The sequence below is a fragment of the Spermophilus citellus genome (assembly GCF_964194105.1).
Source record: "Spermophilus citellus genome assembly, chromosome: 2".
Lineage (NCBI taxonomy): Eukaryota > Metazoa > Chordata > Mammalia > Rodentia > Sciuridae > Spermophilus > Spermophilus citellus.
The window spans coordinates 241,328,793-241,351,848 of record NC_138183.1 but is presented as its reverse complement, the minus strand read 5'-3'; the positions used below and the strand labels follow the sequence as shown (position 1 = coordinate 241,351,848).

The following is a 23,056-nucleotide window of genomic DNA, read 5'->3' as shown; positions in this document are numbered from 1 at the left end:
GCTGAAGTCTCATGGAACACACTTGAAGATGACCAAAAAATGACAGGTGATTACTAGGAAAGTATGAACAGCACTGTGACTGGAATGAACATGAACCATGATCAATTATGTACAATTTTTTTTTTTTTGTGTGTGTGAACAATGTATAATTTCCAAGCAGCAGAGTAGAAGACAATGTGAATCAATCGTTCATGCCAGTCACTGCAGAAGCATGGGAAAGTTATTGGTGTTCATACAAGAAGGATATTATGTCATTTTAAAAAGTAATCATATCAACTGGTTAATATATAACTGAGTTGCAGTAGGCCTTTTTTTTAAAGCACATTAGTGCAAGAACTGAATAGCTAAAAAAACACATATATTTGATATCTATATACTGGAGATATGTCAGCACAAATCCTTGTACAGAATCAGAATTCTATAGCCTTTTAACAATTGAATAAAATTATTTCATATAAATTCCTCATCTATATTATCAGAACACTAATTACTTTTAAAGGATTGCAGAAATATTTAGGGATGAATAACTATTGAGGAGGTGCTTAAGTAGGTAGTTTTGAGAGAGTATTACCTGAAGTTAAATATTATTAAATCACACTTAAGATTTTGATACTTTTTCTGTGCCCACACTTTATACTCCTAAATTCTTTGTTTTTAACTAGGGATTGAATACAGGGTTATTTAACCACTGAGCCACATCCCAGCCCTTTTTGTTTTTTATTTGATATAGGATATTTCTAAATTGCTTAGGGCCTGACTAATTTGTTGAGGCTGTCTGTGGAGTTGAGATTCTCCTGCCTCATTCTCCTGAGTTGCTGAGATTACATGTGAATCCCTCTGCACCTGGCTCCTCTAGTATTCTTTAGAGAATAAAACAATTTTTGAAATGAGTGATAAAATAAAACATATTTGAAAATTACCACAAATCCTATTTTCTTTTGATTTATAAATTATATTTCAACTATAATCTTCTGAAGACTGACATTTATCCTAAATAACAAAAGAAATATTATAATCTTTACACGTAAGTCAATATCAGCATATATTCAATGCAATCAAAGAGAGAATAACTATGATATTTGAAGATAGTATAAGATCAAGGTATAAATCTAATCTAAATCCACTTTTACAAATCCAATCCCAGTTGAAGGTAGAAAGCATAGAAAACATTGATTACCTTGGGCTTCATGAGCAAACACTGTATCTGCAAAAGAGGAGACAAATGATAATACTCACTTACTGAGCTCTTGGTGCAGAAAAGTTCCTTTGTATTTTATGCTATTTCACCTTTTGTGACTTTGACAGATAATAATTGCTTGAGATCAGATTCAGTGCCAGATCTCCCTCCAGAGTGGATGCACTTGGCAGACTATTTTTTCTGCTTCCTTTAATATCTTGACTTCTTTGTGCCACTGGACTCTGCCCCAAGCAACAATATCCTGATCTGGGAAATTAAAGCAAGTCTCAATTTGATGTTTTAGGATTTTTTAAAGTCATCAAAACTAGCAAATGGTATAAAATAAGTAGTGATCTGTGGAGACCACCATATTACATGCAAAGATTATTATAAAATTTGTTCCCTGTGGAAAAACAGAAGGCACCACAGAATTGAAGTTAACATCGGTGCCTTCTTACCCTGTGTTGAGAGTCTTGATTGTCCTTACTTTGAACTCTCTGCATCCATCATCAGCATGAAAGCACACACACATTAAGAAGCACACTCATTGGTGTAATAATGTACATTTAATATTTTTAATTTGTCTTTTTTACCTAAAATTTAGGGTTTAAATTTCTAGGCAGAACACTTAGTAAATCATATCTTAATGAGTATAAGTGACCTACACATGCAATAGGCAAGAACTGAAATGTTTAGTACTATCGTTAGTACTAAAATGTCTAGTACTGAATAATAGACATGTCCTTGAAATCCTAGGTTCTAGTGCCCAAAATACCCTTCAGAATTTCTGAAATTTTCTTTACTGAAGGATCAGCAAATACAAGCTTGAGGGCAATGCGACTGAGGCATATTTAAACTGTTTATGCCCAATGAAGAAACTATTGATGAAGCCTACAGCATATGCCCCACAGGGAATATGCCCCAATTATCATTTGTTTCCATGGAGAGATTTAATAATTTGCTTCATAACAAAAAAAGTAAATCATTCTGGCTAAGGACCAAGCTTACGCTGTTTATGACTGAATAGTGTTCTCTGTCCTGTGATTTCATTGTTTCACATTTGCATTTCCATAATTAGTGATGTTTAACAACTTTTTCACACAACCTTTGACCATTTTCTTCTTGCATAAAGTACATTCAATTCCTGTGATTATTTAGAAATAAAATATGTTTGTTATTGTGTTTTAGAAAATCCTTGTGTTTTTCATACTCATTTTGTATCAGATTTTGACTTGCAAATATTTCATCACTTTTTGTCACTTGTCTTTTTTCTGCTGATTGCTTCTTTGCTTGGCTGAAGATTTTTAGTTGGATGTAGGCTCACTTGCCTAATTTTGATTTTGATACTTCGATTTGGTGTGGTTCCCATAAAATTATGGCCAGCCCCATGATCCTGCAGCTTTTATCTTATGCATTGTTCTTTTAGGACTTATGTTTAAACTTCTATCCAGATTAAATTGATACAACTACACTATGTAGTTGGAAGATCTGATTGCTTTCTTTAGCATGTGCCTATTTAGTTTTACCCAAACCTTTTGCTAGTGATACTGTTCCTTCATCATAAATAGACCTCACACCATTGTTGAGCATCAGGGGAAATAACAAGCGTGGTTTTGTTTCTAATAGCCAGTTGTGTTCCTTGCTCAAAATTTATTTTTCATGATAGTACCTTATTTTAAAAACTTCTTTTGATTGTGTTAATAAATTCTTAAAACATAAAACCAAATTATACATATTAATGGGGTACCATTTAATGTTTTATGAGTCCTAATATAATGCTTGTATCAGGTGAAAATATTGATATCCTCACTTATCATTTCTTTAAAGTGAAACATACAAAATACTTAAATTTTTATTGTTTTTGGTATTGACTATCACCCACTATGCAATAGCACTACAGAATCTACTATTTTTTGTCTTTCTATAATGACACATTGAGCAATATGTCCTCATCCCCCCCATCCTACTAACTTACCCCTTAGTAAACAATATTTTCCTTTCACCTTCTTGAGATTAACTAGTTTATTTGCTACATTTAAGTGAGAAAACGAGGTACTTGACATTTTTTATATGTTTATTTTAAATAACACAATGATATCCTGTTCCATCCATGTAGTTCCAAGTAACATGTTTCCCTTCCTTTCTGGGGTAAGATAATATTCCATTGTCTATGTGCATGAGGTTTCTGTATACCTGCATCAGTTGGTGAGCACTTGGGGTGCTTCTATCTTGTGGCAATTGTGAAGAGTGGTGTAAAGAACACTGGAGTGTGGACATCTCTTCAACATGCTGATTCTATTCCTTTGCATATGTGTTCAGCAGGGGATGACTAAATAACATTGCAGGAATATTTTTCATTTTCTGCGATCCTTCATATAGTTAGCATTCTGCATATTCTGACTTATATTCCCACCAACAGTGTAAAAGTCTTCCCTTTTATTCATATCTTTCATTTATATCTTTACCCAAATTTGTTAAACTTCTGTTTTTTATTATTATTTTAATTGTTGTGTTGTTTTGAGTAATAGTCACTTTTACTTTTTTGAGATGACACTTCATTATGTTTTTGATTCGAATCTCCCAGGTGATTAGTGATGCTGAACTTTTTTGTTCTTGTTGTTATTCTGTTCTATATTTATGTGTCATCTTTCCACAAATATCTATTTAGATCTTTGTGCATTTCTAATTTGGGTTATTTGATTAATTAGCTAATGAGTTTTTACATAGTTTATATAGTCTGAACATTGGCCCTTTGTCGGATACAAAGATCTCACATATATTCTGCCATTCTGTAGGTTGCCTCTTCACTATGGTGAGTGTTTCTTTTACTGCTTAAAAGTTTTATAATTTGATGTAATCTTAAGGTAGTTTCCAGTTTTCAGATCTTCATTTATGTCTTTAATCCATTTTGAGGTGATTTTAGTAATTAGTCAGAGATAGGGGTCCAGTGTTGCTCTTCTGAACACAGATATTCACTTCTCCAAGCACTATTTTTTAAAAGACTGTCTTTTCCCTAATGTGTGTTCTTAGCAATTCTCTTGAACCTCAGCTGGCTTTAGGTTCATTTCTAGTCTCTCTATCCTGTCTCATTGATCTAAGGGTCTGTTTTAGGCTAAATACAGCCCATCTGATTACTGTAGCTTTGAGGATATTTTGCAATATGGCAGTATACTGACTCCCACTGTGTTCTTATTGGTCAAGATGCCTTTGCCACTTGGGCGTGTGTGTGTGTGTGTGTGTGTGTGTGTGTGTGTGTGTGTCTGTGTTTTCATATAGATTTTAGAGAATTTTTCTCTAGTTCTGTGTATAAGCTTTTTGGTATTTTCATAGGGATGTCCTTAAATGTGTGGATCATTTGGGAGAACATGGTCATTATAAGAAAATTTATTCTTCAGTGCTAGGGTCTGAACCTAGGGCTTTGTGCATGTTAGGCTAATGTTTAATCACTGAGCTATATCCCCACTCCATGTTCATCCATTTTATTAATTTAATCTAGTCTGTTCTCCCTTGTTTTATTCTATATGTGGGTCATTTTTTTCTGATCTCTTTGAAGAAACAGATCTTCATTTTATTGATCATTTGCATTTGTGTTCTTCTCAGTTTCATATATTTATGGTCTGCTCTTTATCACTTTCATTGGAAAACCTCTACTTGATAGACACCATACTAAAATTGGTATATTTCAAAAAATGCCACATGAAGGTTAATTATGTCAACCCAGTCTAAAGAAGATATTTTCAAAATTATTAATTTTAAAAATAAACACAGTTTTACAAATATATATACATATATACGTGTACATATTCATATATATATATATATATATATATATATATATATGAATGCAGAGAATATTTTTAAAAATATATAGACATTTTCCTGTAACTATCGGGAGGTGGACTGCCATGGGCATCTGATGGTTAGAGGTCAATTAAATAGCCAACATACTCCTATACCTAATACTTAGTGCCAAATAATAAGCATATCAATAACTGTTTAATATTTGGTAAACAAACCCTGATAATAATAGCCTATTAAGCATGCATATAATTTTACAGATGTAAATATAATGTTACATATAGCAAAAATGATAAAAGTTTTAAATTTGTAAGAATATTGGATGTTATATAAGTAAATAATTATTGTACCTTTATCTATCATATAAATATTTATGAGCACCTAATAATATTTATTGTTTCAGAAAATAACACAGTACATTTGCCACTTACATAATAAAATTTTCTAAAGAAACTCCAAACAAGCATACAATTCCAAATCTCACATATATTCCTATAAAATTCTTATACTTACAAATGTTATTGCCAAATCTGTTAACAGACCTATATAGACATGAAGAGAAACTTTAATAGATCATATTGAATATTGTATTCATATTAAAAATAAACTGATATTAATATGCACACATGTACATATAGACTATGTGGTAACTTATGGTGTAAACATAGGGTTCTTTGGGAAGACAATTTGATGAAAACTCGTCATTATCATTTACAAAAAAAAATAACTGGATTTTGTTGAGAAGGATGAAGAATGATTTAATGAATCAATGTGTACATGCTATTTGGTAATAGATTTCAAATATATATATATATATATATATATATATATATATATATATATGTTTTTTTCCCAGTGGTGACAGCAACCTACCTTTAAGAGGTTCTCAGGTTCTCTCTCTCTCTCTCTCTCTCTCTATATATATATATATATAGATATATATATATATATATTTGTGCACAAGGACTTCACCTCCCTGTCAGGGCTAAACTGATGAATGGGTGAGGATCGGATCAAACAGGATGAATATATACAACTTACTCCAGTTTCTATTCTACCTTTCCCTCACCCAGTGAAAAACAATGGCAGAAATATATTTCCCAATTTTTGTCCATCTGGGATCTCTTGATCCAGATACCAGGTATGACATCCCTGGTTGGCAGTTTTGTTGTTGTTGTCATTATCATTGATTTGTTTGTTTTCTTTCCTTACAGTGAATCTCTCATAACACACTCATGGATTGTAAATTTTTCAGCTAATGCCATCTGTTAGGTAAAGTGAGGCATCTGCATGTGTTACTTAGTTTTTCTTTCTTTTTTTTTTTTTTCATACTGCATTGAGAATCATTTCATTATCTTTCAACTTGGAGAGCTGGATTATATTTTTAGTTCAGACTTCACTGACTTTTACCTATTTACACTGACTTGTAAACTTTGATCATTTTCAATTTATTACTTACATCGATATTTCTTTCTTTCTCTAGGTTTGTGGGATTTTGTTGTATGATAACTTTGAATATGTACTCTAACCCTTCTCAAGTTCAATATAAACACTGATAGCCTATTTTCTCTCTTAATGGTATCCCAAATTTTCTGCAAGTCTTTTTATACCTCTTCATTCCTTTTTCTCCTTGAACTGTATATTCTCAAGTATTTTTCTTCAAGCTCCTAAGTTTGGGGTTCCATATGATGTATCCTGTCTTTTATATCTTCAAGTACATTTTAAGTTTTGCTTAATATTTCTCAGATTAAGAATTTCTGCTAGAATTTTTAAAACTACTTTCATTCTGCTGTAAGCTCCTTGTTAGAATATTTAATTCCTTCTTTCTTTTTTTTCTTATTAAGTTAACTTGAAAAGCTGTTGTAAAGTATCCACATGAAAATTTTCTTTTACTGATAACCATCATGTCAGGTTCTCACACATTATTTTGACCATTTAGTGAGTTTATCATTTTCCAAAATGTCCTGATGTGTGTTGGCATGTCTTGTCATTTTTATAATACTAAGTACTTATTCTAGTCTTTGAAATTTAGATTCATTTGTGCTTGTCTTTCCAGAAATTCCAAACAGTCTGCTCATTTTCAGAGTTTGTTGTTACTTCTAAAGCCCTAACAGTAGATGGAAATCTTAGTCAATTTCCTAAAGTCAGCTTTTGGAATCTTGTCATTGTTTTAGCACTAGAAGATGGCGCAAGTCTAATTTTTTTTTTAAAATTCTACATTTAGGTTGTTTTTCAACTTAAACCTGGGGTATACCTATAAAGGGTAGTACAAACAGAAAAACTTCTTCCTATGGTTGGGATAGGCCCAAACCATACATATGAGTCAGTACCCTATTGTCAGGAATTTCAGGGGTCTTCCTTGGTGTGGGTCAAATCTCCTTTGAAGGACAGGCAGAAGGCTCTTCTGCTATGCCTGTGCCCACCTATAAAACGAAGCTTTGTCACATGCTTAACTCAAAGACCACCAGCAATATTTTGGGAGGATCCAATCTTACACTGCTGTGGGGTATTTGTTGCTGAAGGTGTTTATCTTTCCTAAGATCAACTGAACTAGTCACAGGTAATATCAGCCTGAGTAGATGTTTTAGTTAGATTTTTTTGCTGCCATGACCAAAAACCTGATAAGATACATTTTAGGAGGAAAAGTTTACTTGGGGGCTATGGTTTCAGAGGTCTCAGTCCACAGAGAGCCAACTTCATTCTTTGGAGGTAGAGGTGAGGCAGAACATCTTGGCAGAGGGTGTGGCAGCTGAGAAGGCAGCTGAGAACATGACACTGGCAAACAGAGAGTCTAAACTAAGTTCCCAAAATATATATCCCAAAGGCATACCTCCAATGGTCCAGCTCCAATGATCCATCTATTCCAGCCTCTATTGCTCTATAGTCCCAACTCAGTTAACTCTATCACGGAGATTAACACACTGCTTCAGTTAAGACTCATAACCCAATCATCCCACCTCTAAACTTTCTTACATTGTCTCACACACGAGCTTTCAGGGGATACCTAATATGTAAACCTTAACAGTAGGAGTCCAATAATCTGGAGATCTGTTTCTTGGCAGGGATGTTTCAGAGGATCCACAGATAGAGATGGCCAGGGAGAGAAAAGTAGCAAATAGGCATAAGTGGTAGGAACCTGCAAGTGGATACTGTGATGATAAACAGCCCCTTATTGTGATGTCTCCGCACAAAGAAAGCAATTTACCTCAGGCTACATTGCCCTTCCCCTGGCTTAACTCACTGGGATATGCTACATTACTCATCCAAAAACCTGTTATCTGCAGAGGTATTTTCAGGGCCTCACTGCTGATAAAAAGAAAAAAAAAAGTTACTCTGAAGGCAGAACTAACATCATCAAAATGGCGATATTACCAAAAGTTCTCTACAGGTTTAATGCGATGCCAATCAAAATTCCAATGTCATATCTTGTAGAAATAGACAAAGCAATCATGAAATTCATATGGAAAAACAAAAGACCCAGAATAGCAAAAGCAATTCTAAGCAGGAAGTGTGAATCTGGAGGTATAGCGATACCAGAGGTCAAACTGTACTACAAAGCAATAGTAACAAAAACAGCATGGTACTGGTACCAAAACAGGCAGGTGGACCAATGGTACAGAATAGAAGACACAGAGACTAATCCACAAAGTTACAACTATCTTATATTTGATAAAGGGGCTAAAAACATGCAATGGAGGAAGGATAGCATCTTCAACAAATGGTGCTGGGAAAATTGGAAATCCATATGCAACAAAATGAAATTGAATCCCTTTCTCTCGCCATCCACAAAAATTAACTCAAAATGGATCAGGGAGCTAGATATCAAATCAGAGACACTGTGTCTAATAGAAGAAAAAGTTGGCTACGATCTACATATTGTGGGGTCGGGCTCCAAATTCCTTAATAGGACACCCATAGCCCAAGAGTTAACAACTAGAATCAACAAATGGGACTTACTTAAACTAAAAAGTTTTTTCTCAGCAAGAGAAACAATAAAAGAGGTAAATAGAGAGCCTACATCCTGGGAACAAATTTTTACCCCTCACACTTCAGATAGAGCCCTAATATCCAGAGTATACAAGGAACTCAAAAAATTAAACAATAAGAAAACGAATAACCCAATCAACAAATGGGCCAAGGACCTGAACAGACACTTCTCAGAGGAGGACATACAATCAATCAACAAGTACATGAAAAAATGCTCACCATCTCTAGCAATCAGAGAAATGCAAATCAAAACCACCCTAAGATACCATCTCACTCCAGTAAGATTGGCAGCCATTATGAAGTCAAACAACAATAAGTGTTGGCGGGGATGTGGGGAAAAGGGCACACTTGTACACTGCTGGTGGGGCTGCAAAATGGTGAGGCCAATTTGGAAAGCAGTATGGAGATTCCTGGGAAAGCTGGGAATGGATCCACCATTTGACCCAGCTATCGCACTTCTCGGACTATTCCCAGAGGACCTTCAAAAAGCACTATATAGGGATACGGCTGCATCAATGATTATAGCGGCACAATTCACAATAGCTAGACTGTGGAACCAATCTAGATGCCCCTCAATAGATGAATGGATAAAAAAAATGTGGCATATATACACAATGGAGTATTATGCAGCACTAAGAAATGACAAAATCATAGAATTTGCAGGGAAATGGATGGCATTAGAACAGATTATGCTAAGTGAAGCTAGCCAAGCCCTAAAAAACAAATGCCAAATGTCTGCTTTGATATAATGAGAACAACTAAGAACAGAACAGGAAGGAAGAACATGAGGAAAAGACTACAGTAAACAAAGACGAATGGGGGGAGAGAAACGGGGAGAGAAGGGAAAGCACATGGAAATGGTAGGAGACCTTCAATGATACATAAAATTATAAGAGGTTATGAGGGGCAAGGGGGAGGGAAAAAGAGGGAGAGAATTGAACAACAGCAGGGGAAGTAGAGAGGGAAGATGGGAGGGGAGGGGAGGGGAGGGGGGAGAGTAGGGGATAGGAAAGGTAGCAGAATACAACAGTCACTAATATGGCATTATGTAAAAATGTGAATATGTAACAGATGTGATTCTGCAATCTGTATTTGGGGTGAAAATTGGAGTTCAAAACACAATTTGAGCCAAATGTATGAAAGATGATATATCATGAACTATGTAATGCTTTAAATAATCAATAAAATTTGTTCACATAGTGAAAAAAAAGACTTTTATGACCTTTATATAGATCAAAGATTAATAGGACTCAGGGAAATGGGCTAATTAAAAACAAAGGTCACGAAACAAATTAAAATAAAGACTTAAAAACCTAAAACAATCCTATTGTCAGACAGAAATCAAGAGATGGCATCTGAGAAGACCTCCTTAGAACTTCCCCTAAGATTTCTCAATTAAATTGTGTAAAAAAGGGCACATTGTCACTCTGCTCACAGAAAGAATCTACTCTCTCCATCAAGAGTCTTCTCTTTTCCCTTCTATTTATGTTTGCTATACTTTTACTATGTCTTCTGTCTTGCCTGAAATTTTCTCATGCAAGAGCACAAGAGCTAAAGTCATAAAAATCTCTTCTAAGAGTGATGTGGGCTGTTAACATCAGCCCAGTGTTTGGTTTCATGAGCCCAGTTCAGAGTTCCAAGGGAAAGCCCACCATAGACTACCCCAACCTATCCACAGCAAATCCAGTCTTGCACCATGCTATGCTGTCCAATGTTGGCATAATATTTGTGAAGTCCATACAGATTTGTAAAGTATTTGTAAAGACTTAACAATTCCATTGATGCTAATGTCAAGAAGGTCCCTGCCTGAATCCCACCGCCACAAGGACCTGCACAGTCTCGGGAGTGTACAAAGGCTCATGTCCCAGCTCATGAGAAACTGAGAAACATATCTCTGCTGGGTGTTGGAGCAGGGCTGAAACCTCCCTCTATGAATGGAACACTAGTCTAGCAGTGGTGCCCAAGGTTAGAGAACATATGGTGGAGATGGTTTCTTGCCCACCATGTCTGACGCTAAGCTTAATCACATCTGATTCTCCCAGCACAGGTAGTCTTGCATGGAAGGGATGTTCTTCATAACCACTCTAAGGCTTTTAGAGACTGACCAGACTTGAGGAGGTAGATATCCACCTAATCTTGGGGCTAAATTAGAGAACTCATTGGTGGGCTCTATCTGGGCCTTTTGTTTTAGCCTTACATTGGTTCTCATTTTTGCAGTGTCCTAGCACTGAGCTCTAAGACCAACTCCTGTGCTGTCTTTCACACCCTGTTTCCCAGGGTGTAGAGACCTGCTTCCTGCTCTGCTGGTGTGGGGTAAGGGGGTGGTAGAAGCAGTTTCTTGGCAGCCTGCATTGTACAATTCTAATGGCTCAGTCTCAGATATTGGCTTCCAGTCTATAGTTGTTGGGCTCTAGTGAGCACTCAGATTTAACATGGTTGACTTGATGCTGGGTTTCAAGTATATACCCTTGGTTCAATTTTCTCTTTCTCTCCCAAGAAGGATGAATATCTACATTGTACTGGTTATATTTGGGAAGGCTGATGCAGGCTGCTATTTCCTTCTTGCTTTCTTCAATGTTGTTTTTACTATACTAAATAAAGCCAGGTTCTATGGTCTCTCCCTTGACATCTTAGCTATTGTGAAATAATTTGATGCTTCAGTAAATGCCACAATGGTTTGACTGTGGGAGAACAATCAGAGGAAGATCTTCTTCATCTGTCATCTTTGTCTACATCCTGAACTCTTACTATGTATTTTCATTAACTAAGGGAATTCTACTAACCTTAAATGCTCTGGAAATTATTAACAATATATGTTAAATTCTACCAATATTCATGAATATTATATAATGACAGGTAACAAACATGTTAATAGTGGGAACATGAGGTTAATAGGATTAATCAGTAAACTGTTCTGGTGTGCTGATCTCCACAAGCTTTCATGTAAAAAGCAATTTTACTGCAACCCTGCCTAGTTTAAGTCAATAGGTGATGCTACATTTCTCAGCAAACAAACTTATCTGAAGGAGAAATGCAGGTCTAAAATGATGCTAAGAGAAAAGAATACAAGGTATCATGAAGAGGGGACTTCTGAGACCCTCATACAGACCAAGTTCCAGAACTCAGAGAAATAAGGATAATTTCCCCTAACCACAAAAATTTTAAGAGCAAGTTTCAACTAACCATGGTCAACATGGGCCAAAGTGACTTAGTTGCCTTGAATATTTATTTACCATGCACAGTACGTACTTGAAAATCTAATGCCATCCTGATGTCCAACAAACATCAAGAGATAGACCTGGGTGGGACTCTCGGGAACCATCCCTGGGGCATTCAACAAAACTGGAGGGGAGGAGACATGTTCTTTATCTTCTCAAAGAGGACCCACTGTCTCCCTAAGAGTGTCCCCTTTTCCTATCCCTTCTAATAAACTTTGTTATCCTTTCACTAAGTCTCATGTCTTTGCCGAGGATTTTCTCAAGGAAGAACACAAGAATCCTTTTCAGGGAACTCTGAAGCTGTCTCACTGAGGTTCTGCAAATGAATCTTCTCTGTAAGACACAGGGATAACATTGACTTTATATATTCACACCAGGAAGTGTCTGGCTTGTTTCAACCATTAAAATGTATATTTCATAAAATAAAAACTTCATGTACTCTTTTGTCTTCTGTTTAATCCTGTCATTGATCCTAACAAGTTATCTATTTTACTAGAGGCAAACCCTATTTACAATTGTCATTTATATGGATGTGGCCATTGGTGACATATCTTCATGCCCTCATCACAATCTTTAATATTGTGTGCAAGCATTTGAATTAATATTGAAGTTGTTGTAGGTTTTATCCTGAAAATATACTTTTTTATTCTGATATGGTTTTTGACCTATTCATGCTAATTAATTTATAGAAAATATGTTTCCTGATTTGGCAGGGTATATAAGAAATTTGAAAATCGTTTCCCAAAGGTGTTATAAATTTTATACTTACCATAGTAGAATTAGAATGTTTCCTTTACCCCCTCACCAATACTTAGCACTGCAGTTTTATCAAATTCATGAATTTCTAAGTTATTTGTATACAGATTTTATTTATATTTTCACATTATTAATACAAATGATATTAAATAAATTAAAATTTATATTCTCTAATTATACACTAAGTTCATTTTCTATGGATTTTGGCTTAGTTCATATTAATTCCACCCATGTATCTTGTTTCCCTAATTGGTTGCTTGTTTCTATTATCATACTTGTTATTATTTTCTTTGTGCAAACTTTAAAATTTCACAAATCAATTTTTGTGATTTTTCAGTAGTGTTTAATGATATTTTCCATGCAGAATCATATACATCTATAGACACAAAAATACAAAACACATACACACACAGGGGAAATTTTTATCTGTGAGTCTAGTAAATGCATAGATAATGTGTATGTGTCCATGACTTAAGTAAAGAAGAAACTTTGAATAATATTGAAGGGCGCCTTCAAAAACAAACACAAACAAAGTAAGACATTCTCATAGGAATACATAATGGGAAGAATTGCTCTACATGAATAATTTTTTTTAAAGAGAGAGTGAGAGAGGAGAGAGGAGAGAGAGAGAGAGAATTTTTAATATTTATTTTTTAGTTCTCGGTGGACACAACATCTTTGTTGGTATGTGGTGCTGAGGATAGAACCCGGGCCGCACGCATGCCAGGCGAGCGCACTACCACTTGAGCCACATCCCCAGCCCCCTACATGAATAATTTTGAGGTCTTATTTACATTTAATAACCTTAATTTACAAATGCGTCCTTCAATTGAATTCAGAGTTCTCAGGGAAATTTTCTTTTGGAATTAAAGAATGATTTCTCCTCTGGAAGAATAAAATTACTACTGCAATACAATAAAAAGTATAAATAGGAATGATAGAGAAAATAAAGAAAAGGACACACCCAATCTAAGAAATTTTTATTTTAATGTTAGCATGGTCATAATTATTCCTATCAATGCATATGGGAACTTAAACACTTTAAAAACGTTTTCATTTTCAATTTCTTCATATGGCACAGGAAAGTAAAATTATGAATGATAAAACAAGGATTAAACTTCTTGCTTAAATCTAACTTGGTGTATTGCTGTTTGAACATAGTGCTGGAGTCACCAGCAAGTATTCTGTTTAGAATTTTTATATATGTGATGTTTTTGACTGCCTTTGATATCTCAGGAGTGATCCACAAAAGGTTGTAAAACTTACCTTCTCTTCATATTTCCAGAGATTTGTTACTTGTATTTCCCTGAACACTTAGCTATCAAACCACAAGGACTAGATTTTAATGGAAGAGTAAGCTGGTAATTTTATTACAAATTTGAATTTGAGACTCACTTAATCATAATTTTTTTTCTAGTGTCTCTTAGTGTCTTTGTAAGGAAAAATTACAATACATCACTCTTTATGATATTCGCCTAAAACACAGGTTGATATTTTTATAGATGTTCTCAGTGACCCTAAATATGCTTGTGTTTTTCTTGTTCTAAATATGCTGACCTTTCTGACCATTATATAAAATACGAAAGTTATTAACTATATTTTAGCAAATAATAAAATCATATTCCAGATACATGTTTAAAAGTTTTTTTATTTTGTATTCCATGGTTAAAAAAATGCAGTGAAAAAGGAAGAACTTTTAAAAGAATGAAATACATTAACAAATATTAAGTATTAGCATATTTATTTGGGGGGTTTTGTTTATCACTTGAAGGAGTATAAATATCCCACTAAAATTTATATTGGAAATGGTATATTGAGTTACTCTATTCATATAATTTTAAATTTAGAACTTAAAAATATATATCTTTCTCTATTATAAAAGTGGTACTGTTTCTCCAATGTCAGTTTGGTGAACCATATGAAATAATTTACAAATAGATTAATATACAAGTTTCTATTGTCCTCTGCCAACAAAGACCAATATGAACATTTCATTTCTACTCAACAATCCTTTCTAGAAAATTATACTCTCTTTGTAAATACTTATGAATTTAAATTCATAAGCAAACATCTACCCATTAAATATATATAATTTAGTCACAATTAATAAACAATAATATTTTCCATATGCAGACAATTAATACATGCTTTTATGGTTCAATGAATTATTTTTATTCATATATGATCAAATATAAACACGTAATGTTATTCCATGTGCTTATAATAAAAACCAACCCTTTCATTATGTAAATAATGTCATGAATGCTAAACAATAAAAATGATGAAAACATGGAGGACTGTAGAGAGGGCGTGAATGAATATGTACAGAAGACATGAAAAGTGTGTGACTCAGTACCCATATTCTGCTTCAGACCAGAGATATAGGAAAGCCTACCTTGTGGGGTTATGTCTATTTGCTTCCTCCAAGATGGGTTAAACAATCAGTGAAGTCAAAGAACACATCCAACCAAAAGACAGCATGCTCACTTGTCTACTGTGAAGAATGATGGCCCCAAGAAAGAGGATCATAGCCACTTCATATTGAGAAGAAAGAATAAAATCATAAATAGACTTTCACTTTTTAAAAAGTACTATTACTTTTGTTTGGAGAGGTAAGAAAGAATAATAAGATAGTTATCCATTAAATAAAAACAGATGGTAAAGAATAAAGATCATTCCAGTAAGGAAGAAAAGAGGAAAAACAAAAAACATAGAGACTTCTTTGAAAGAACATAGGAAATTCATTTTAATTGGTATATTCACTCATATATACACCTGCACTGAATTAGACAAAATTCGATGTAGCATTGAAGCTAAGGGTTACTAAATGACCAAAATTTTTAATAAACTCTTTGAAGCTCATACATGAAAGTAAGGGCCTGGATGAGAGAGAGAAAAAAAATAAAGAGTCTAAGATTCCCACATGGAATAAGGGCATCTGGACACATTTGTCTCACTGTTCCTTCAAAGTGCACACTACAGTGAGCCTCCTAATATCACAATGAAGCCCCCAAAAAAAACACTCAGAAGTGGATGAAGTTTAAAATTGAAAGGTTATGCTTAAACACACACACACACACACACACACACACATACACACACAATATATAAGCATACACATGGACATGGGAAAATTTACTATAGTATTTGAGATTGCAATAAGAAACATTTCAAGTCCTCTTCCATACACACTTTTATTCCCCAAACACTCTTCTTCCTCAGGGTCATGCAGGATGCGAATCTGCTACCTGATCTTATGGTCTACAGATGCTAAACCCTATTATATTTTATTATATAATTACTCAATTATTGTGTCTACAATGTATCTTTCCTCTTCAAGGAAAACAAAGATTTCACTGCTTTTTTCACTAGTATGTTTTAGCTTTTAGAAATTTGACGGGAACTGAGAAGGCCAATTCTTAAATATATGTTGGGCCTTTTTGTATTTATAATATATTCTGGAAGAAGATAAGGCACATTCACATTCCAAACCCATTCTTAGGATTTACATTTTATGCAAATTCTTTTAAATGTGACATATCTTTTTCCATATTCGTTGCAGAGCATATTTCACATCTTTATTCCTCAAGCTATAGATCAAGGGATTTAACATGGGGATAACTAGGGTGTAAAATATGGAAGCCATTTTAATGGAGATGAATGAGTGCCTGGACTTGGGCTGCACATACATAAATATCAAAGTCCCATAGAACACCATGACCACTGTCAGGTGGGATCCACAGGTGGAGAAAGCCTTGCGCCTGCCCTCATCAGACTTCATCCTGAGAATGGCTATTAGGATAAGCAGGTAGGACACAAGGACAATCAGAAGAGAGGAAATCAAATCAAAAGCTGCTAAGATTAAAATTATTAATTCAATTTCATGTGTGTTTGAGCAGAGCAAAGATAATAAAGGAAGACCATCACAGTAGAAATGACTGATAACATTGTAGCCACAGAATGATAATGTAAATATCTTTATGGTGACTAGAAGGGACACAAATGTGCTGTAGAGATAGGGGAATGCTACCATTATACAACATACCCTCTGTGACATAATGACTGTGTAAAGGAGAGGGTTGTAGATAGCCACATAGCGATCATAGGCCATCGCAGACAGAATAAAAAGCTCACTACTAATGAAGAAAAGAAAGAATGCTAGTTGTGTAGCACATAAATAATATGAGATTACATTTTGATTCACCACAAAACTTACCATCATTTTGGGGCCTACAACTGTAGAATAACCAAGATCTGTAATACTCAGGTGTCTCAGAAAAAAATACATGGGTGTTTGTAGGCTGTGGTCCACCTTGGTGAGGATGATCATGCCCAAGTTTCCCAGCACGGAGATCACATAGATGAGGAGGAACATCCCAAACAGTGGAGCCTGCAGCTCAGGGCGATCTGTGATGCCCTTCAGAATGAACTCATGCACCGCTGTGAGATTGTGTTTCTCCATCCAGGTGTGTTAGAAAGCCTACATTTGATAGACACAGTAGGAGAGTCACCATGTTTTAACAATCATCCTATGAAGACTAATTATGCAAATCTAGTGTAAATAAGATATATCCGAATTTTCTAATTTTGAATTGTTGAAAACGAATCAATATTTACACATATAAATGCACAGAGATAGACACAGAGGTGGAGCAGTGGTTCTCATGTAGGATAAATTTACTAATAAAAGAACATTTTCAATTGCTGCATATTTTGATTGTCCCAACTGGGGGATGAACTGCTACTGACCTCTAATGGTTAGTGGTTGTTTAAGCTGTTCAATATGCTATATCCAGTATCCAGCCCCAAGCAATATCCATGTTAATAAATTTGTTGCAAATTGAGAAAAATTAATAAATGAATACCTAGGGAATAAAAAGATAGGGATACAGATTCAGATAAATAGGTATTATTTATAAAGTAGAAATGAATTAAGTTTAAACGTTATTATGATATTTGGTGTTAGATAAATTGATGATTATTACACTATTAAGTCTTCTGTTTTTCATTTGTATCATTATATTTATATGGTGATATTTAATAAGTACATTCAGAAATATTACTTAATACATATTCTAATAATGTGCTTTTTAATGACAAATTCCAACATTTCAAATGATTTCCCAATTCAAAACCTAGCCCCATACATCCTAATACTTCAAGGAGGTAGAGGTGGAACTGCTAACTTCCTTGATAGATATTGGCCAGATGCATGAATAAAAAGTCTATAATAGATTACACTGAAAATGTATTGACATGAAGAAACAAAAGAGGAGTTCTATGTATGTAGATATAGTTCACATAATGTATTAACTCAGTGTATACAGAGCCTAATTTGGGACAATAAACTGTCTAAAATTATTATCACATATATAACAAACATGATCTTGCAGTGTATTTGGAACTATGATTAAGTGATTTAATATGTCCATGCTATTTTAAAATACTTATCAAATATAATTTTGCTTTTATTTTTAAGTGGTAACAGTAACCTAACTATGAGAGGTTTTCTATATACTTTTTTATGTACAGTCTTCTCTACAGGAGTTCCACTTCTTTTCAAAAGCTAAAATGAAGAATAGGTGAGAATAAGTCAAGTAGAATACAATGCATGCAATTTTTTTTCATTCTCTCCATAGGAGAGTCATAAAAATCTCTTCTGATAAAGGAAACTATATCTCAGAGAAAAAAAAAAGCTCAGAAATTTAAAAATGTATTCTTAAAAGTTATATATAATATCAAACATTTATTATTGTGTATAATACCACAGAGACATATTTAAACAAACTGAAGATGACATATACATGGATCCATCCTTATGTTTTATAATCTTATTTGCAATATCTTCATGAGAACTTTTTTTGAATACGACAGCACATTATCCAAATAAACATCTGCATAACAAAACAAAGTTTATCTGAATATCTATGATAGTCCAGAGATTTAAAAATACAGTATAGTGACATATGAATAGCATATTTAAGATAAGATAATTAATATTTCTTTAAAAAATTGATAACTAATATTCTCTAAATAAGAAAAAATAAAATGAATGACATTCTAGAGTAAAAATAGTAGTGACAGCTGTCTGTGTGCAAGCTACAAGCAAACAAAAAAAATCAAACAATTTTGCAAAATTATATATAAAGCCAGCTTATATTTACATACAATTTGGTCTTAAATTACATTAATTATTATTTATATGGTTGTGGCTTCCTGTTATCCTACCACACTCCTTATAGAACCCTTTCTCATTAAATATAACAAAATACGCATCAGATTATCATACTAAAGAAGTCCATTCAATAAATGCAATAATAATATTTCAATCTCATTTTTATTGTTTTATTGTGATTTGGTGTGAAATCATGAAGTACTACAAAGATTTGTGCAGATGATAAGTAACTATCCATATTGCTGCAATGTAAAAAAAAGTTCAGAGATGTTTCTTCCCCTTTGTTTTGGAGTTCAACAGAAAGAACTCAATTGTTTCCTCATAGTTTACTAATCTATGTTCATACTCATACTTTGTACTTAAAGTTAAACTCTGAAAAAACCTTTAGTCAAATTTCCATGCAAAAAAATCATTTTATATGACTATCAAATTGGATACATAAAAGTCTCCTGATAGCCAAAGAAAGTATTTTTTATATCTCTATGTGAAGGGAAACTCTTCCTTACCAAAATATTGGACATTCATACAATTGTGTACATAACTTTAAATGCTAATTATGTAAAGAGGATCCCAAAATGAGTCTAGAAGCACTAAATACCTACATATTCAGAAGGACATTAGGATGAAAGAGTGAATCCTTGCTATTTCCAGTTTTGTTTTCAAAATAGGTCTCCTTTTATATGCTTCATTTGCTCTCAGTTTTTTCATCTGTTAAACATGAGAATCTATGCCCACAAAATTCAAGGCTATGTAGGCACACACAATGTGCATGCTTCAAGGATGCTTATGAGCATTTACCCATTCAAGTTGGGTGAAAATATTTCATAATTAGTATGGAAAAAAGGGAGAAATATCCCATGGCTATTAAGATATTATGGAGTAGAACAAAGTGCAGAAAGCAAATCAGAAACGTTCACTTATATTAAAGGCAACAGCTATCATAAAAATGTACTCATTTCTGTGGAGACAGGTGAAATAAACACTTCATTAAACTACCTTTGGTACCTATAATGAAATCCCTCTCTAGATTCTCCTGTGTATTCCTTAATATGGCATTTTATGGAAAATTTATTAATTTATTTTTAGTGTAGAGATTCTCCCTTAGGAGATGCAATTTGTGATTATCCCTAAAGAACTTGAAACCCTAATGAAATGCCTGTAGGTTGTTGAATAATTATCTGGGATAAATTTATACAAATTTGACTTCACTTGTTTATGCATTTATTGTAGGATCCAACATTGTTTGCATATTAGGATCACAAAGAGATATGAGCACTCCTATGTTCATTGAAATTTGAAATTTGAAAGAGTCAAATGTGTCAATATATAACTGAAAGACAAACACATAAGTCAAATGTTGTCTATGCAAACAATAAAATATTATTCATACTTAAAAATGTATATACTTCATACTGTGATAAAAAGATAAACCAGGAGAACATTAAATAAAACAAACCGGTCACAAAATAAAAAAAATACTTTTTACATGACATATCCAAAATACTCAAACATAGCATCATTCCAGGCACATGCCTATGATCCCAGTGGCTAGGAAGGCTTTGTAATGAGGATTGCAAGTTGAAAGCCAGCCTCAGCAAAAGTGAGGTGCATAGCAAGTCAGTGAAGCCCTGTCTCTAAAAAAAAAAAAAAAAAAAAATACGTAATAGGGCTGGGAATGTGGCTCAGTGGTTGAGTGCCCCTGAGTTCAATCCCTGGTACTACCGCCCAAAAAATAGAATCATAAAGCAGAGTGGTAATTGCAGAGGAGAGGGAATTGAGGAAAATGAAGAATTGCGAATAAATAGACATGAAATTTAAATAATGCAGATAAATTTGAAGATGTGCTGTAAAACACTGTGACCTATAGTTACCAGTACTGAATTGTACATTTGAAATATGGAGATGGTAAATTTCTTGGTCAGCCCGATTAAATAATTTTTCAAAGAAGAAACAGAGTCCCAACACCAGTTAAATGACCTGTAAATCTTGAAAACATTAAACTAATTAAAAAAAAAACAGGCAAGAAATGATATATTTCCTCTGAATTCTTTATTTTTTAAAAAAAAATTATTCATTTTAAATTTATTATAGGTATACATGACAGTAGAGTGTATTTTGACATACTATACATAGACCAAATATAATTAATTTTAATTAGAATCCCACTCTTGCAGTTGTACATGATGTTGTTTCACTAGTGGTATATTAATATATGAACATATCAAATTTATATCAAATTCATTCTATCTTTTCTATACCCATCCCTTCTTCCTTCCCTTCATTCACATTTGTCTAAGACAATGAACTTTTATTATTCCCTCCCTCACCCCTTTTTGTGTGTTAGCATCAATATATCACAGACAACATTCAGTCTTTGTTTTAAGATATTGGCTTGTTTTGCTTAGAATGATAGTCTCCAGTTCCATCTATTTACCAAAATGCCATAATTTCATTATTCTTTATGGCTGAGTAATAATCCATTGTCTATAAATGCCACATTTTCTTTATCCATTAAAGGACACCTAGGTTGGTTCTACAGCTTAGCTATTGTGAATTGAGCTGCTATAAACATTGATGTGTCTGTGTCACTCTATTATGCTTTGGGTATATACTGAAATGTGGGGTAACTGGGTCAAATGATGTTTCAATTCCAAGTTTTATGAGTAATCTCCTTACTTCTTTCCACAGTGTTTGTACCAATTCACAGTCTCACCAGCAATGTATGAGTGTATCTCCCCCCATATCTTTACCAACATTTATTGTTGTATTCTTAATAATTGCCATTCTGACTAGAGTCAGATGAAATCTCAGTGTACATTTAATTTGCATTTCTTCTTTTGCTATTTATGGTGAACATTTTCTCATATATTTGTTGACCTTTCCTAATTCTTCTTCTGTGAAATGCCTATTTCCTTTTTCCATTTGTTGATTGGTTATTTGATTTTTGGGGGGAGAGAGATACTGGGGATGAAACTCAGGGGTACTCAACCACTGAACCACATCCCCAGTCCTATTTTGTATTTTATTTAGAGACATAGTCTTACTGAGTTGCTTAGCAACTCACTTTTGCTGAGGCTGGCTTTGAACACAAGATCCTCCTGCCTAAGCCTCCAACCTGTTAGGATTACAGGTGTGTGCCACCACACCCAGCTGGTTTTAAGATTTTTTAGTTCTTTGTATATCCTGGAAATTAATGTCCTATCTGAGGTCCAGTATGCACAGATTTTTTCCAATTCTCTAGGTTCTCTGTTTATGTTCTTGATTGTTTCCTTTGCTGTGAAGAAGTATTTTAGTTTGATACTAAATTTAATTCTTGATTTTACTTATTATGCTTTAATAGTCTTGTTGAGGACCTCTGTTTCTAAGCTGACATGATGGAGATTTGGGCCTAAATTTTTATATAGTAGGTGCAGCGTCTGTAGTCTAATGCCTAGGTCCTTAGTTCTCTTTGAGGAGAGTTTTGTGCGGGGTGAGATATAGGAGTTAAATTTTATTCTGCTACATATGTATTTTCATTTTTCCCAGCACAATTTATTGAAGAGCTACCTTTTCACCAACATATGCTTAGGCTCTTTTGTATAGTGTCATATAATTGAATATATGTATGTTTGTCTTTGTGAATTCTATTCTGTTCCATTGATCTCCATGTCTATTTTGCACCAATAGCATGTAATTTTTGTTACAATATCTTTGTAGTATACTTTAAGGTCTGATATTGTGATGGATCCTGCTTCACTTTTCTCACTAAGAATTGCTTTGGCTAACCTGGGTCTTTATTTTTCCAAGTGAATTTCATAACTACCTTTTCTAGTTCCAGGAAGAACATCGGTGAAATTTTAATAGGAATTGAATTAAACCTATACAGCATTTTCTGTAGTATGTCCTTTTTAACATATTAATTCTGTCTACCCAAGAACATTAGAGATCTTTCCATCTACTAGGATC

General features: G+C 33.9%; 1 protein-coding gene across 1 annotated transcript; it reads right to left on the bottom strand.

Moving 5' to 3' along the window:
* Positions 1-16,462: 16,462 nt before the first annotated feature.
* LOC308638938 (olfactory receptor 8K3-like) lies at positions 16,463-17,398 on the bottom strand (the record flags this gene model as incomplete). Its single annotated transcript, XM_081276881.1, has 1 exon — positions 16,463-17,398. One exon carries the CDS (start codon positions 17,396-17,398, stop codon positions 16,463-16,465), a length of 936 nt encoding a protein of 311 aa, XP_081133007.1.
* Positions 17,399-23,056: the final 5,658 nt, after the last annotated feature.